The sequence below is a fragment of the Anser cygnoides genome, chromosome 13 (assembly GCF_040182565.1).
Source record: "Anser cygnoides isolate HZ-2024a breed goose chromosome 13, Taihu_goose_T2T_genome, whole genome shotgun sequence".
Classification (NCBI taxonomy): Eukaryota; Metazoa; Chordata; class Aves; order Anseriformes; family Anatidae; genus Anser; species Anser cygnoides.
In genome coordinates this window covers 14,225,456-14,243,824 of record NC_089885.1, presented here as the reverse complement: position 1 = coordinate 14,243,824, position 18,369 = coordinate 14,225,456, and the positions used below count along the sequence as shown (strand labels likewise).

The following is an 18,369-nucleotide window of genomic DNA, read 5'->3' as shown; positions in this document are numbered from 1 at the left end:
CCCCACAAAAGCTACGGCATTAACACAAACCCTGCCGCTCCCTTCAGTTCCCGTCTCCCACGGCCCCGTGTCGCCTCATCCCGGGCTGCGTACCGCCACGCAGTAGCGCAGTGGTTTGCGGAACAAATGAAATCAAAGCGCTCAGCAAATGAAGCTGAAGCACAGCTGATAAGCAAAGCACTTAGCACAGGATGTGTGTTAATGTCTCCGGGGAACGTGTTTAAATGCGATAAACCACCAAGGAAGAACTTGAAGTGTGGTCTCTGAAAACAACCAGGGAAACTGTACTTAAACCGTACGGACTATTCTGTCACTTGGGAAGGAAAATGAGGCTGAAGCTGTTAACCCTCTGCTGGGGTACTGGGTGCACTGGGAAAGAGCCATTGCTTTTTGGCTCTCCGTCAGCTTTGTTGTTCTCAGCAGACCGAGTAAACAGCCCCCATGTCACCAGGCAGCGACAGCACCTGCCTGTTTCAGCTCACCTGAAGTTGTGTCACCTGGGTTGCTACTCTCAGCATTCCTCTATATGTTTTGTGGTTTGCTATAAATACCAGGGAATACCCTTAAAAGAAGGATCCTGTTAATCAGAAAGGAGAAGCAATGCTGAGAGCTGCATCTCAAGGTCACTGGCGCACTGCCCTGGACAACAAACATTTCTCTCTTTCCTTTGGCTTTGCAAATCACTTGCAGGTCATTTTCGCTGGGAGGGCTGGCAGTAAAGAGCGAAGAGCTATGCTCTCCTATTGCCAGGCTGGGGCACGTGCAAGTCTCATACTCTATAATTCAAAAATTAGTCTGATGATAAAATAGAATCTTCTTTATTTAGAACAAGAATGGTTCCAAGTTTCTCAGGCAGTTGCCAAAATCATTCCCTATGGTCCTATTGCCACCATGTCTGAGCACATCCCAATCATTATTAAATCTTCACAGTTCCCCAGGGAGTAGGGACGTGCTATTAAAAACACCCTGCAAACACATCCCCCAGGCTAGCTTTTACACTTACTACAGAGCTCAGCTCTGTAGTACAGAGCTCAACAACGAATGCTGGCAGGGCAGACCCTGGAGGGGTCAGGAGGCAGGACCAGCAGCCAGGCTGGACAAAGGCCCCTCGCACAGACCTGAAGGCTGGGGCATTTCTGCACCCCCTGAAAACTGCACAGGATGTCAGGTACCACCGCTGTCATTGCTTCGGTTTGAACACTGGCTACTCTGGCTCGTGTTCATTGCCGAGGAGCCAGGGCTTTTGTGACCAGCCCCAGTCACTTGTCCAGGGAGTTTGGTAATGCAGGAATTCAGACTCGGCTCTCTCATCATCTCAGCGCAGTGCCCGAACTGCCCAGCCAGAAAGAAGCACACAGCAGTGACAGCTATTTTTATTATGCATGTGTGTTAATTGTGATTACTGCTATAGTAGCACTGGAACCACAACCACTCCAATGCCAAGCAAAGCCCGGTCCTTGCCTCTGGGGCAAGGAACATCTTGGGGCAAGGAACATCTCCCCACAGGAACATGAGAAAGAAAAGAAAGAAACAGCTAGAAGTAGAATGAAGTGATGCTGTAGTATCAGTCAGTCTGGTGGGCTGAAGTTAGCAAATAAATGTATTCCTACATCTGAATTGAATGAATTGCACTTTTTAAACACCTTTGAGATGTTTAAAAAATGATGCCATGGAAGTCAGATTTCACTCAGAGATATATTGCGTAATGTGTATCTGCCTCACACAAGCAAATCCTAAGTGAGTTACATGCCACGCAAGAAGCCTCATGCTCGTGCCTTGTCCCGGGTGGCTGAGCGTGAGGCTGACTTCCCTCCCTAATTTTTAAGGAGCTCTGTGCCCCCAGCCAGGTGAGGAGCACCACAGTCCCCTAGCTCTGAGTGTGCAGCAGCTTGGTCCGATGCCCACAGGAGCTGCAGCCCTGCGCTCCAGGGCACGTCCACCCCTTGGGCTACGTCCCGTCAAGAGATGCAATAGCACTGCAATTGTACGTTGTCACTTAGGGCTGTAAATACATGCTGGGCACACACAAAATCAGTTTTTCAAAACCCCGAAGAGCTTTCAATGGCTTAGTAATTGCAGGGCTAAAGGAGACTAGTCACAGGTGGGGAGACACCAACTACCAGCATGCCAATGGGAACATGCAAAGCAAGAATCCTGTCAGTGTTAATGAGAAGGGAAAAATAGGTTTTTATATTATTACTACTGGAGAGAGTCGACCTGTTTGATCGACAAGATAAACGCAGAGAGGAGGGAGCAAGCACACACCGCCCACTAGAGCAGAGCAAACCACCTGGGTTTACCCAGTGGGCTTCTGCTGCAGGTTTCCCCTGCCCCAGGCAGTAATGCCACTACAAACTAGCTGCGGGGAGAAGCGCCGTCCCCCACCTTCACCCAGCCTTCCCCAAGTAACAGCTGAGCCCCAGCCCTCTCACAGCAGCAGATACAAAGCATGCACCCAATGCATTTTACAAACGCGTAAACATTTACAAGGCATCCAGCCCATGCCACCATGCTCTTCCCAGCGCCAGTCCCACACACCAGTCACAAGCCTGTTTGCCATCATTAGTTACAGCTGCAGATCGCAGAGACTTAAGACCACATTTAAAAGAGTTATTTCTCTGTTAGCAAAACCTTCCTCGCTGTTTAGCAGGCATTGCACGCACAGGGCTTCTCCCACAACGCGGACTGCAGCATGTCCAATTTACCTGTGTGCCTGTGGAAAGCCATGATTAACAGCCCAAAGCCACAGGCAGCCCCTGAGGCAACAGAGCGCACGGTCTCTTGGCTGATTAGAAGCTGCCTCTTTTGATAACATACATTTAAACGGAGGCTATTAATACAGACGGGACTCCTACCAGATGTCCACTCCCCTCCCCAGAGATCACAACCTTAATCCCCCTTGAAAATTCTTACCATTTTAGGTGATCCGAGAGAGAAGAATAGGATCCAGAGACCTCTGTAGGCAACATTCAAATACCTGCCCAGCTACTCAGCACCCAAATTAGTCCCAAAGGCAGAGAGCGCCTTAGGAACTTGACCCCATGCTAGTACTATTTGGCCTTGGCTTTGGAGCTAGATTGTGTCTCATAACAGTCCTGAGCTAAATTACAGACCCAGCGTCAATTCTGCACCGCTGCTGCCGAAGGGAAGAGGAGAATCAGGTCTCCAGGGCCAAAGGGGCTATGGTCCAAGGAACCAGCTCCAGACCATACACGAGGGGCTGTCCCCTGGCTGTAGGGCCCAGAAAAGCCAAGGGTTGCACGCCTGGGGACCCAGCAGAGATTATGGAGAAGCACCAGGAGCTACATTCCTGGGAGTTGGACTTGCAATCAGCATGAGAGGCAAGCTGAAGTTTTACTGCCTGTAAAACTACCATGCCTGGTCCTCCTCCAGCTTTTACCCTAAGGAACCTCAAGGCATTAATCATCCAGAGCGAATGAGTCCTTGAAGAGCAGCACTTTAAAAGCCAGGCTTCATGATTATGGGGCTTCTCTAGCATCTAACAGTATGGTTGGGCTCGTTCCCTGATAGGATTACAGAGGGCAATGGCTCACAACTCCGCCCTCTTTGCTCAGGTGTCCCCAAAGCTCTGTAGCACAACGGGAATTTTGGCGACCTACTCCTACTCGAGCTGCGGCAGGGAGCAGAGGGAGCTCTGGTTCCAGGCTCGCTCCTGCATGCAGACACAGGCTGCAGCGGCAGAGGCAGCTCCACGGCCACGCGTGCTCTGCGTCATGCAGTCAGCAGCAGCACGTGTGGTCGGGGCCGTGGCCAGGGACGCCCGGCTGCTAATCCCGCCTTGACACTGACTCACGGCATGGCCGTGGGAAAGGCGGTTAACCTCCCCGACAGCCAATGTTTATCATTCCAGCCGCAGCCCATCACGGTGGCGTCTGGCCTCCGAACAGCCTGGCACTGGGCACGTCACTGCTTCCCACCACAGAGGTGCCAAAGGAACTCCTCAACCGCGTTTGTGGGGCGGGGAGTACAGTGCCTTCACCCCAGCACCAGGCTTGGTGACCGCCCCGGGCCTCCACGGCCATCATACAGCCCCCACGTAGCGCATGTGAAAGGTCAGCATCATTCTGACATTCCCAAGTTTTCGGCATTGCCTGGAAAAGGCCACGCTTGACAGCGTGCTGTCCCAAAACGGCATGGCATGGATCCACTTGTGTAGCAGGATGAGGCTAGGAAACGTGCTAACATACTAGCGCACCAAAATACTTTGGCTAGAAAAAACCCTACGTTACTCTGCCCCAGCTCATCTATAAACTCAAGCAAATTGTTTGCATAATTCAGATGGTAACAGGAACCCTAACAACTGGTATTTTCCTGTGCTAATCTTGCTGAGTGCAGTGCAATATTTACAGACATGAGTTCATTTTTGGCAACGCGTGTCGAGTTTGCACCATTAACCATTCTCATTCCTTTCTAGCTCCCTACACAAAGCGCTGGCACGCTCCCACCTGGCCGTCATTTCCTGCTTCCCCAGGATACCCTCCGCTCCCAATCCCAAACAGTAACCTTTGCTCCCCACCCTGAAAAGCAGCGCAGCGTTGCCGTGCACCGCCAGCAGCTGCCACGTCCCACCCAGAGGTGGCTGCAGGCCAGCTGCAGCGCGGCAGCATCTCAGAGGCGTGCGGAAAGTAGGGATGGACGCTTGGCCACCAAAGCGCTTCTCGTGCACAAACGCACGGGTGTCGGCAGCGTGACAACAGGCACGAGCTGGAGGAGGTGGCAGGGAGGAAGCTTGACCCAGCAAGAGGAGCAGGACCCAGCTCTGCTGATGCCAGCGAAGCTTCAGCGTGAGCCTCCCTGGAGCTGCATCTCGTTGCACAGCTCAGAGGCCCTGGCGATCCCCCAGAGCTGTCTGTAATATTCTTATTTTGCTTGAATTTGCGGCCTCCTGGGCCAGCACAGCAGGGGATGGATGGGAACAACACTTGCTGAGAAGACAGGGCTGCTCTTGTTGTTTTGGCTTGTTTCAGCCACATGACCCTGGGCAATTCCCATCTCCCCCTGTAAGCCTCCTTCTTCCCTGCAAGCCCAGCTCCCTCCAGAGATGATTAAACACTGGTGGTGCAAGGTATGGCACAAGCAGCAAGGAGGGACACTTTTGCCCTGTGAAACACGGCATGGAGCAGAAGCCACCAAGCAGGAGAGCCTGCCCCAGAAAGAAGGCAAGCCAGTCCCTGCCTGAGCATCCGCCAGTGCCTGCAGACAGCCTGTGCCACTCATAGGCACATCGCATGGCCTCGTGCAGTGTCACCACGAAGTCCCTGCTCCCACCTCCTCCGTGCCACCGCGCTCTGCCAGAGCTGAGCAGAGAGGAAAGCGTGCTGCAAACGCATCAGCAAGCGCACAACAGGACACACAGGCTTAGGTTTTCAGGTCCTTATCATGAAACCTCATCTGTCCCGTAGGTTTTCAGCCCCACAGGGAGCTGGTCCGGACACAGTCACTCCACCATGCAGGTCCGACTGCAGAGCAGCATGGCTGGCGCATAGTGTCATCCGCTCGGATAGACAAATGATTCACATTGTGGTTTCCAGAGTATTTTCTTGCCCTAACAATCCTGCCAGAAAAGGTCTGGGCGTCTCAGCTTGCCCACACATCCTACTGTCACTCAACAGGCTGCAAGTCCTAAATAGAGACAGTATAACCCAGGCATTGATGAACTATTAGTCACCATCATCAAAGAAAGAAGCAGGCAGCAGTAAATACGAGCAGGAGAGGGGCACCTGTCCACCTCTTAGGATTAACACTTTACTTTCTGCTTCCATACGCTCTGCTTAGCTACGCACAGCAAACCCGCACAGAAAAGCACAGCCACGATTCAGTGGGCTCCCCACAAAAGCCGGGGCTGCAGGATGCCCCCCAGCCTTTCCGTCCCGCGGGCTGTCGGGGCTGTTGCGATAGCACGGGACCTGCACGGCCCCACCAGGCAGGGCTGCGTCAGGCAGCACGGGGCTTAGCACTCCTCATCCAGGTTTGCTCCCACCATTTGCACAAACGTTTCCTTCGTTTCAAGTAACTGCAGATTCTGGTGGGTTTTTTTTTGTTTGTTTTGCTTTTTCTTCAAATCCACCCGTAGCTTGCATGCAGTGTGCATTCTCCCACAGCAGGGAGCACTCCTTCTGCCCAGCCTACTGCAGACCTGAAATTTCCCTTGGCTCTGCTGAGGCAGAAACTAAACAAATTTTATGAACAGCTCTACGAACAGCTCCCTGCACCACCACTTTTTTTTTTTCCCCTCTAATGACACAGAAACACCAGCAGCGTTAGGGTCCAGGACTGACACCGAGGGCTGACCCAGCTCTCCAAGCACTCAGTATCCCGCGTGCTTCCTGCTCCCAGCACTGGTCCCGTGCTGGTGAGAGGACTGCGGAGCGGTGTTTGCACGGGGAGGACTACAGGCAGGGAGCCCCACTGCGAGAGGGCTGCCAGGGGGTGGCCCTTGCTGCCCCCTTCTAGCCAGGCACCCTGTGTCCAACCCACACTAAGACCTGGACCGAAATGCAGAGTTTCCACCTAACTCTTTCAAGCAGTGGAAAAAGCCATCTTGGTTATACACCAGACAATTTCTCTTTAAAGTATCGCATAAATGCTTCAGAAGACTCAAACCTGGCACAGTTCCCCTGCTTTGCACACAAGGATGGCGCTCCGCACCCCTGATGCATCTTGCAGGTGGACTCGCGTGAACACAAGACATCACAAGGATGCACCAACATCGAGAGCAAAGCCAGCAAAGACATCACTGCAGTGACAGAGGACAGACATACCAGCCATCAGGCAAGCCCCCTGCTCTCAGGGAGCCAGCTCAGCCCATCCTCCATGGGATCCCACTTTCCACAGGGAAGGTGGAAAAGGAAACGGGCAGCACGTGGCAAGGGCACCCCAGCTGTTTTCCTTCCTTCCATGCTGAACGGCCAGATCCGCGTGCTGAGCCTGTCAGTGCCAAGGGAAGCTTTTAGGATCAGCTACGGAAATGTGGGGCAGAGGAATTGGGAATAAATTTATAAGAAGGGTTGGGTAGCCCTCCACAAACTGAGATATAATGTGAGTCCAAAAAACAAAACAAAAAAGAAAGAAAGAGGAGAAAAGACAGACGGATAAGAAAAGACAGTAACAGACAGAAAAGAATGGCCCAGAGATAATGGAGCTGGAAATAAAGGGATCTGAAAAATAGCAAAATTGGGAAGACACGTAAACTCGGTTGTTCCCATCTGCCTCCATCCACAGTCTGGACTGTTTCCAGGACTATTCCCATGGCAGCTCCAAATTTATTTCCCTGCTGCCATCTGCTCTGCAGCTCCCCTCTACACACGCTCCCGACTGGCACTTGTTCCTGTCAGCTGTTGCTGACATGGCAGACCTCCGGTGGCTGCTGAAAGCCGAGTGACACCAAGGCTTGAGGAGGGCATGTGTATAAATCAAGAGCTGCTTTGTAGGCGCAAGGTTTTGTTCAGCTCCTGTCCTCCTCCGGCCTGCATCAGGAGCAGTGGAAGAAGTCCCCAGCTGAGCATCTCAAAGCCACACTCTCACCCACACTGGCCAGGCCCCTGCGTTCAAAGCTCCATGAAGAGCTCCAGGGCTTCTGCTCACCGCAGTGCCCGGAGCTTTGGCTCCAGACCTCCAGCTAAGCAGTGCTGCTGCTTCAACAGTGACGGGTGCGATGCCCCTCGGTTACCTCCAGCGCTCCCACCAGATGGATTCCACGTGATCCCTGGGGAAGCCCTCCCCGAGGCCAAGCAAGCTGCACCACAACCGTCATTCCCCCAGCAATCACTTCAAAGCTTCGTGCTTTGGACAGCAGAGCTCTGTTAGGGCAGTCCTGGCTGACTGCAGACGTCTTTGTTCAAGTTTAGACGCAGTCACATGCAGGAGGAATGACTGGTGGGGTCAAAGACATGGCAAAGGTTCGCAAGTCACAGCTTTCCCCCATGGCTTTGGGGCTGGCTTCACAACCGAAAGCCTAACTTCTGAAAGTTAGGCTGAAAGCCCTGCCAAATAAACACCGTGCTGATGCCGGCCAGGCAGCATGGCAGTCTTTTCCAGGAGAGACGAAGTCTGATGAGCACTCACAGCAATATAATCTTACCATACCCATGCAATAAGTGCTCGTGTTGGGCCTTCACCAAGTAGTTACCGAGCCACCGCTGAAACGGTATTTCACAACCTCCGTTATGCTCTCTGCACTCCTAATTGCTTTCAATTACTTCTCATAGGCACGGCAGCTGGCTGAGCGATGCTGTCCCCCGGTGAAGTTAAACAGCTCACTGTGGAGAGCACAGAAGGAAGTTCAGCTATGTGCACCGCTGCCTGAAAGCTGGGTCATTCACCCTCACTGGAAATCTACCCGTTACAAATCAGAAATTAGCAGCTACCCAAGCCAGCAGCTCTCCGGCGTCCACCACACGGGCCTCCAGCAGCCCTGCCACCCCGCTGCGTCCGTTCAACGGGACCTGGCGGCCAGAAGGACGAGGTGGGCACTGCAGGCTACGCCTGTGCCCTTCCTCCAAAGGCAGGGAACACACAGCGTGCTGAGCCCAAACCCCACTTCTACTGTTTTATTTTCAGGTGAGAAGAAGAAGGAGCTATTTGCGGGTGGACCACCATCCTGGCAAAAGACCTTCCGGGGGTTTAGCACGGGGGAGACACCGAGGACACAAAACTTCAGCTGAGGTGGTCAGAGATGGGTAAAGCAGACGCTTCTCGGAATAGGGCTAGGCAGAAGCACGCTGCATGGCTATGGTGGAAGGTAGGCCACCACTTCGATGAGAAGGACGTGCCCTTCCAGGCATTGGCATGCCGGCTGGGAAGACTCCCTGGCATCCAGCACACCATCAAAGCACTGCCCGAACTTGGCACAGGCACCAAGGCCATGTCCTGAGCGCTGATTTAGAGCTGGCAGAGCCAGCCCTGGCGTATGGGTTTAGCAGAACAACCAGCCCATTACCTCGGGCACGGGACAGTCGCCTCCAGCAAGATTAGCGTTTGGCTATCTACGCTTTCTGTTGTTAGACGGCGCTGGTGGCTGAAAGGACCAAATCACCCTTGTTACGTGGTCATTTTTAAAAATAACATTTCCCAAAGCCCCACAGTGCATAACCCTGTGTCCGTCTCAGATCCAAGAGCCAAAGGAGATCAGCTTGCAGGGCTGACGGGGTATTTTTGGGCACTCTGACTAATTGTCAGGACATATGCTGTGCATTCTTTACAAGGAAAAACAAAGCTGCAAAGTCCCCTCCGGTGAGGCCTATGGGGTTGGATTAGTCACAGAAGTTATTCTCAGTAATTCTCTGCTTTGGGAGGGTTTGATTACATTTCCAAGTCCCGAGAAGGGTGTTTTAAAATGGAGGAAGGGGTCCGCTTCCTTGCAGCTTGATACCAATAAAAAAAGGCTGAGCCACGTTGCACCAACAACAAGGGCAGAAGTGACAACCCTTCACCTTGGAGTGACTCCAAATTCACAACTGCTTTTTTTGCATCACACCACATCGGCATTCGCCCGAAGTGCCAAGGGACGTGCTCCAGGGCAGCCTGGAGATGTGCTCCAGGACGAGCCAAGGAAAGGACACTCATTTGAGGAGCACGAGGAGGCCCACAAGCACCCACACGCTTGTAAGATGGAGCTGTGGTGCAACCTCCTGAGACGCCTTGCTCTGGTCCTGCCTTGTCACACATTTCCTCTGCTGAAACAAATGTCATTTAACTTTCCCCTTTCCCCAGGCATAGTTTGCGGCCAGAGTTCCTTTCAGCCACTGTTCATGCTAATACTCTGCAAATCAGCATTTCAAGTCTCTCATTAAAGCCCTGCTCATTTAACAGCTGCACACCACCCTGCTCAGCCAGGCTCTTTGCCCATCTCCTCTTTCAGGGAAGTCAGAGACCTTGCCGGACTAGGAGACCACTCGCTCTGCTTCTACTGAACTTGCCTCGGCTGCTCCTTCCCAAACTGACTCCCAAATACAAAGACTCAGGCAAAATCAGAGAAATCATCCAGACTTCAAGAAGAGCCTGAAGCCCTGATAAATGAGTATTTTGCCAGCCGTGTCCCTTTTCCTCCTCCAGACTCAGGAGTGAGGTGCTCCTCGCTCAGCAATGGCAGAGCCTTGATGCACAGCAGCCAGACAAAGTCCTCCTCAGAGGCCATCTCCCCAAGAGGAGCATCTTTCACCCACCTCCTCAGCACCTCAACAGCTCTTCACTCTCACGCCACTTTAAGGCAGCACTCACCCGGCTCCATCTCTTTGTACTTACTTATTAAGGCAACAAAACCTCTGTGCGCAATATTGCCACAACACTCAGGGACACGCAAGCCCAGAGCAGCCCATGGTTCCCCATCACTGTGTGAGATCTGAGCACACTTTGCTCTTCAGTCTCAAAGCTGTTTTAATGCTTTAACCCTCGCTGCTGCCACCCCTGTGCTGCTGGCCCACACATTTCTGCCTTCCCTTCCTCTGGCATACAAACATCAAACCTTGCTCTTTTTGTTCAGCAGAAAAACTGCACCAAAAGCACACACAGCTCAGGGTGACAAGAGCTCTCTGAAGTCTCCACCAGTGCTTTCTGCATATTTTTCCCCTAAGCTGCATAGCAATTTCCACTGAGAATAAGTGTTGTCAATTCAATTTCTAATAGCGGCATTAAAATGTATGAGCCATTTCTCTGGAGTCAGGAATAATTTTTTCAAAGTGCCTGTGTGCTACAAGCACATAATTCTCATTTTTCATAAAGCTATCAGGATCCCAGGTCTCCCTGGAAATCATGTCAGATCAGAGCTGGGCAAGGACTACACCGAAGAGCGTTCTCCACGGGGTTGGTTGGAAAACACTCACTCAAATTAAAAAAAAAAAAAAAAAAAGGAACAAATATCTAAAGTTTTCATCAGAGTTAGGATTCAGTTTCTGAATCTGAAAACCAGGGGGATCCAGCCCAGCCCTCAGCCCAGCTCTGGTTTGCAGCATCGCAGCTGAGCGCCTCGATGGAGGCTGTTCGGGGGGCTGGCAGGGAGCGAGCAATTCGCCTCCCCCCGACACCCTCTTGCTCCAGTTCTCGGGGAACCTAGCAAAACCACAGTCGCTTTGGTGTCTTTGGAAATGTTAAGATCAGTAAACTAAGACTTGACAAGACCTAGCAGAGACAGACCAGCCCAAAGCAGTTACGGGGAGGCGAGGTTATTTATGCTGCTAAACTGAGTTTGCTCCACATTTGCTGAAGCAGCAATTGCCTTCGTCCCTCACCTCCGCGGGGACAGGCCAGGGACTGGGACTCCTCTCCCGCCTTCCCACCGCAGGTCTCACAGCAGCAAAGCACGCTACAGCGTTACTATCAGTGCTCACTCTTGGAGCGATGGGCAAAGCCTACAGGCTGTTACATTTATCATACAGAAACCCTGGAATAAGAAAAATAAGATACTTAGAAGTGTGCTTAAATTTATACACAGAAATAAACCAACTGGAGTTGGTACAACCACTTATGTGTTTCATTAAGCCATCCTCTGCTCTGTGGCTGGATCCAGGCCCAAAAAAATGATTTTGTTTTCTTTTTCAAGTAGCAGTGAGACAATAAATTGAGGGACAACGAGTAACACAGCCTGCAAAGGGAAACAACCCTTCTCAGTACGATTGCTGCTGGCTGTCAAACTACTGTCCAAATCAAACTACCACAGGATCGGCTCCATAAGACAAAAAAGCGGTGTTAATTGCACACAAGTGCCAGAGAAAACTGTCAAAAAGCTAAAGCAGATGTGAAGCAGTGGCTTGCTTTCTCTTAAAATGAGCTTGTGCAGCTGCATTACATGAGAGCCCACAAGCGCCTGCACTCCCCTGGGAACAGGGCAGAGCCATGGGGAAAGGGAGAGGTTTCCAAATCCTCAGCAACTTCTCCAGTAATTACGAGGGACTCTACTGAGTGTGGGACTCTACTGTCACCTTGCTAAATTACATTTGTTAGGCCAAACTCTCTTCTCAGCTGTGCTAGAGCCAGCCCAGTAGCAAGGCTCGCCTGCTTTATACCAGTGTTGAGCCAGGTTAGACTCGGTCCTGGCCAAGCCCAGGATCTGAAAAGTATGGCAGTGGTTTCAGCTGCGCAGAGACAGCCAAGAAAGCAAACATGCCTTGGTACCAGGAGGTGAAACAGTGGGGTAAGGACAGGCTGCTGGAGGAGGACACAGCCAGGAGAGACGTCGCAGACCTGCAGGGATGCCTGTCCCCCCCCCAAAACCCAACACCTACTGCTCCACAGCACAGAAGAGAGGAGACAGAGAATATCAAACCCTGCGTCGAATAACTCACATGCACACTACACAAGCAGTGCCTCATCTCCAAAGGGCTACTGAAAGCAAAAGACAAAATGCCACGGAGCAGCCCGTTAGCTGCCTGCCAGCCCAGTTACGGGCAGCACGGGGGACGTGGCAGCCAGGGCACAGGGCTCTGCCATACAGCGGGGTAACGCAGGCTCCAAGCCAGCCGCTTGGGTGGCACAGGCACTCCTCCGAGAGTGCTCCCAGCTCTGCCTCAGCTATAAAAGGCAGATGCACGCGGGTGAACTCATGCTTCTCTCACCCGAATCTCACTTGGTTATATCTCCTCACCTTAAAAATCACCTTCTTCAAATGCCACCCAACCCAACTGTTAGGGTCTCATGAAACCCTTCCCTAGAGCCGATCACTGAACATGCTGGCAGCTGTGACACGGAGCTGCCCGTGATGCTGAGGGACTTGGTTGTGTCACCAAAGCATTTTCCGCATGGCCCCAGAGAGCAGCTAGAAGAAATCCACCCACAGGCCTGGAAGGGATTTGCAAGAACACAGAGACCTGTCACTCAGCGCTTGTAAAATTATAATAAAAGACTTCCAGAACATAAAAATACCTCTGCTGAAACCAATGTGCTGTTTATAGACACAACCTTTGTCCCTTGCTCTAGAATACATTTGGATAAGCCATGCGGTTAATCCAAAAAAAGATTGAGGGTTTGTATCATGTGAGTATGTTTGTGGATTATGTTTCAGGGGCTCAGCTTTTGTCTGCTGATAATTGCTGCTGTTGATAATTGGTATCTGCTTTCAGTCACTGTGTCTTAAAGGGTTTGGTGAACTCCATCAATGGGCCTCGGGCTTATGCGCTGCTCCATCAAGACCTCCACCCCTAACCCCTAGCCCTACTTCCCTTTTGTGGTTCATCCCCAAAGGAAAGAGGAGAGCATGAGCAGGAGCACGGGGTGCTGCTCCGTGGGTGCCACCAGAAAGGAAAGGGGAGAGTGGGTGCTTGGGGAGCACTGCAGGGATGGGCAGACGCAGAAAGGTGCCAGGTGCCGTCACCAACATCAGCCCCTCAAACAGCAAGTGCTGGTCTTGGTACTGTTCTGGTTGTGTAAACTGGTGGGCGCAATAATGGCCAAATGTACGAGCTCCTGCCGGGGTACATTGCAGCAGGGGGGTCAGGTTTTTCTGAGCCCTTGTTCCAGCACCTGGAGCAGCAGCAGGGGAGAGGCTCCACGGGTCAGATTCACCCATGTAACTTCAGATGCTTAAAACCAGCCCTTATCTACAAGCCAGGCATCACAGTTCACCCCACAATCCTTGCACAGGGAGCGGTTTCCAAGATAGGGGAGAGAGCAGAGGAAGCGGTCACTAAACCCCTGGGGCTCTCTGACCCGTGGTCCCACCGGGAACAGCAGCATTTCCAGGAATTGTGAGGGTCCTTGGCTCAGCAACGGCCCCACGCACTGTCCCCTGCACGAGCTCATTTGCAAGGCAAAAGCCTTCTGGCAAAGCAGCTCGCGGAGCGTCCAAATGTCGGCAGAGCAGACAGCGTTCCTGGCGCTGGCTCCCTCTCCATCCGGCTGCTCCAGCTCAGGCACCAGCATTGCTCAGGGGATGAGCTCATCGCTATTTCAGGTTGAATTTGCACTTGGCCATCTCCCTGGTAACCAAAACAAATTACTCATTGGTTTATAGTGGATTTATTGGTTGTTTGTTTCAGCGTCTAGCGAAGTACGCAGAGTTTCACCACACTACAGCAGCGACGTAGCCTGGTGCCGGAGGGCGCGTAGGACGGTATTTACAGCCATTGCTATGGGGATGGGCCGCGCTAGCACGGGGGGGTCAGAGGGAAAGGCAACCGTGGGCTGGTCCCAGAGACGTGGAACTGTAAAAAGCAGGTGTGCGGCACGGCCTGAGCTCACACACGGTGCGGATGTTGCCACACAGCAGCCTCCTGCCACCCCAGACACCGGGCAGGTGTTGGCCGCCTCCAGCAGAGCAAAGCAGCCAAGGAGAGGCTGCTCACAATCCTCCTCACCCAGAAATCACAGAATCCTTCCCAAAACAGGTATCTGACACTGGTATATCCACTAACACCACCTATCATCAGCTTCATTTCACAAGTCAGAGCCGTGAGGACACGAGCCAGTTATAGGAGTCGCTGCCTGTTTATGCTCTTGGACAGGAATTTTCCCCCATTCATCATCACAGGCAGCAGCACAAAGGGCACAGAGAAGCCAGGGAAACGGGACTAACTCCGCTGTGTTTGCCCACAGAGTGCTTGAAAGGAATCAGCAGTTCCCGTTTTTCTGTCACACCTAGACCTGAGCCAAGATACAGCTCAGAAGTTGCCCAAATTGCCATGTACATTTAACAGAGGCTTTTGTTTTGTTTTTGCTGAATGTGTTTTTGCAAGAAAGAAAAACTCTATCCTGATGATCTCAATCCGGCAATCCAAAACGTTCAGAGGTCCTGCAGACACACAACTGGTGGCTGGGGCCCCAGCCCTGTCTTCGCTGACGAAAGCCGGCAGGTTGTGTCCCCTTCCCGCAGGAGACCTGCTGCAAGCAGCCCATCCTGCCACACAGGCAGGTCCAGAGCTTCCACTTTTAGTTGAAAACCGCTAAGGTGATGACGGTATAAAAGGGAAGATTTCAGCAGATGGCATGTTCATGCGTTAAACGAAAGAGAATCAGGATTAAAAAAAGAGAGACTTCAGTCCCTGCCGAGCACCTCTGTGCCTCCACGGGGCAAGCGTGGGCTGCCTCCTGGTCCTGCTCTGATACCGCCAGCCGTGCCATCTCCAGAGGCGGCACCGAAATTCGTTATACATCAAGTGGCATTTACCTGGCAGGCTGTTCCAGGGTGGAAGCGTGACTGGCTTTCAGTCAGCAGAACAGGGGTAGACAGGAAACAGTATTTGCATGTGCTGAGTGAAATATATAGCTCTGTGTATTTTTAAAGTTAGATGAGAACAGAGAGAGAGAGGGATTCTTGCACCCTCGACTGCTCACTACTGGCTCTCCAATGGTACTGTCAGAAGCAAGACCAGGTCAAGACAATGCTTAGAGATCACCAGGGAATTTTAAAGAGGAAATCAATCAGTAGGAATTACTTGTATTTCTGCATCAGGACTAAATTAGGACCACACAGCCCGCTGCTTCTGGAGGCGCTGTCTGCATTTGCATTCCCTCAAACCACCGACAGCCCTGCAGCAAATGCTGTACAGAAGAGCAGGATGCAGTGCCTGGCCCACAGGATGCTAACAGGATCCTAACACTGCCTCGGCAGGTCGTTAATCTGAACAACCGGTCCACTGGATCAGGTAAATCGTGCTAGAAAAATTCTCGTAGTGGCCAGCAGCAGCGTGACTGCGCACAGCTGTCCCAGGGTAGCCCATCCCTCAGGATGCAGGTAGTCCTGGGAACGGCACATCTGTGGGATGTTTAAAAAAAGCTCTCTGCTATGCCAATAAGAGAAAGGGCAAAGCAAGGGGGCAGAGCACAGAGTGAAAAAGACTCAAAAGTCCAAAAATGAGAAGAGAAGACAGAAGCTGGAAAGGCAAGCGGGCAGTGCCTCAGAAGTGACTAATTCCAAGCCTTTGCTCCAGTGTTTATTATAGAAAAGAGAGATAAGAAAGGCAGCTGGTGGTAACAACTGCCAGGAGAAGCCAGTCCCAAGCTAAACAAATTGCAAATGCCTTGCAAGTAGCCAGCCAACTCAGAATGATTCCCATTACTTGAGGCATTTCTTCAGAAGAAAGTACATGATTTTCTCCCACCCCACCTTGGTATTAGCAATAGGGAAGCTATATTTTGTGTGGTTTCATAGTAACTCTAAGGGGTACTCAGCCAGGTACCACTGGAAGCACATGAAGACTGAATATTCCCCACTGAAGGCACTGCGGAAGGGCTGGGACAAAAGCCAACTAGCAGCCAGCTGTGGGTTTAGTACTGACCACTTATTTTTCTTAGCAAGGGAATAAAGGCACATCCAGCACACTGGTCCATAATACAATGTTCTGGAGAACTGAGTGTTGGTGTTTTGTTTGGTTTTTTTCTTTGCTGTCTTTGGCCAAACAAAACAATGGCGACCAATTCTTGCTCTGCCAGAAGCTCTGAAGTCCTCTTCTGCTTAGACGCTGCTGCGATACAGGAACACTCACATGCTGGTGCAGCCACTTTGTCACTAAAGGCAGCTTGCAAGAGTCAAAAGCAAACTAGGTGGATCATCCACCCCTGTGCCAAGTGTGTCTCCAAAAAAAAGAATCTCTTGGCACATCCAGCACATGCAAGTTCTTGTTAACAGTGGTCTCTTAAACCCTACATGTCAGGACACCACTGGAACTAGCCATCATGTGAGTTGAAGCTCCCCTGTCTCAAAGCATCAGGGTCTCTGATGTCTTGAAGACAAGTGGAAGGATTTTCCTGAAGGAAAAGCATTTTTCAGCTATTTATCCTGTTCTTCCTCTTGTCTACACCACAGATGTACAGATGTCAGAACTTGTTGAACTGTTGCGCTACAGTAAAATAAGAAGTAAATGGACTCTGGAAGATTTTATTCTAAGTTATTACACCTCGAGATACACCTGTCACGCAGCTCCTGTTAGGCAGATTTTATTCTTTTCCACTCCAGTCTGGTTTCCCCTTTCCAGGAGTAGAAAGCCACCAAAAACCAGGAAGGCAAAGAGCCACCCTGCACTGCTTATTCCCAGCAGGAATAGTTTTTTTCCTGTTCTTCCTTTGAGGTCAGGGGGACAATTTGTGCTCTGCACTTGATCCCAGCAGATCACAAATGTAGCCATGCCCCACTTTTAATCCCTCGCAGGTACTGGCTGCTCACTGCCCACTCGTGTCAAGCAGCCAGCTCTGCTGGGCAGGTGAAAGCAGAGGTTTCCATCTCCAGTTCTTTTCCACTACACAGGAGAGAGAGATCCCAAGTTACACCAGTCTCTAGGCTCTGCTCAAGAAACAAAAAAGAACAGGCACATCCGTGGAATGAGTGGATCTTCTGAAAACACCGTTCTCTCCAAGCAATCTGAGGTCAAGAGGTTTTGAATTTCCTATTTGCAAAAATAATGCAGCTCTGTAATGCCATCCAAACCAAAATTGTAACTTTGCCTTAAAGTTTCCAGTCAGGCGCACAGCAAAATACCACCACTTCCACCCTGGGCTGCAGCTCCCTTGCTGTCGGGAACCCTGTCATGGCTGTCCAGCCTTTTCCAGGACACTCTTTAATTTGGCCTTTTTTTTTTTTAAAAAAAAAAAAAAAGATTACTTCCACAGGACCCTTTTTATCCCACTCCAGCACGGCTACAGTACAATCCTTGCCCGGATTTTGAACAGCTCCTAAGTCCTAAACGTCATTTTAACCCTCTCCTCCCATCGGATGTGAGCCCTATTTGCCACGAGGGACAAGCCGGTTCCTCAGAGGGAGAAGCACAAGAGCATCCGCCCATCATCCGTCCCCCAGACGACACTGCTATGTCTTGCTCCAACAGCAGGAATTTGCCTGGCAGCACTCTTGCCACCGCACACGCCGGGGTGATGTCCCAGAGCTGGCTCTGTGCTGCCCGTCTACAAGGATCCCAGTCAAAGCACGTCGGGGAGCTGAAACGCAGCGGGCTGCACCCTGTGTCTGAACCCAAGGGCAGCCCCAGTGCCCTGGCTCGTACACGCTGCCGAATGCTGCAGACAGGGTTTTGCCAGAGCACGGGGATTACAGCACTCAAGCCAGAATATATAGCGCAGCCCTTCTAAAGCTGCGTTGCAGAGGTGGAAACAGGCATTTATCTAAATAGCATTTAATCCTTTGGAGTTCTAGTGTCTCAAGAGCCATCTGGTTAAAATTCCTCTCCAAATCAGGATATCTAAATGAAACATGAGGTCTCTTTCTTCCTCCCACACTTGCTTTGCCAAAATCAGACATAAAATGACTGATCTCAGACACTTTTGTTTTGTTATTATCCCTGAGTCTTCCATAATAAAGAAATGGAAAAAAAAAAAAAAAAAAAAAGAAATCACAGTGAATCTAGCTGAAGCATCTTGACTTAAGCTGACAATGTGTTTTTCATAGCAAACTCACAGGTCAGGTCTGGGAAG

General features: G+C 51.3%; 1 protein-coding gene across 4 annotated transcripts in view; it reads right to left on the bottom strand.

Moving 5' to 3' along the window:
* FHL1 (four and a half LIM domains 1) overlaps window positions 1-18,369 on the bottom strand; it is a 29,101-nt gene that overhangs the window by 8,405 nt on the left and 2,327 nt on the right. For 2 of the 4 annotated variants that reach the window (XM_048080355.2, XM_048080366.2), the window contains exon 1: window positions 2,706-2,862. The exons of the other annotated variants lie outside the window; for them this stretch is intronic. In XM_048080355.2, coding sequence (XP_047936312.1) covers window positions 2,706-2,727 — 22 coding nt within the window. In that variant the 5' untranslated portion in view covers window positions 2,728-2,862. Of the gene's footprint in view, window positions 1-2,705; window positions 2,863-18,369 lie in introns of those variants that run through there. 4 annotated transcript variants of the gene reach the window in all.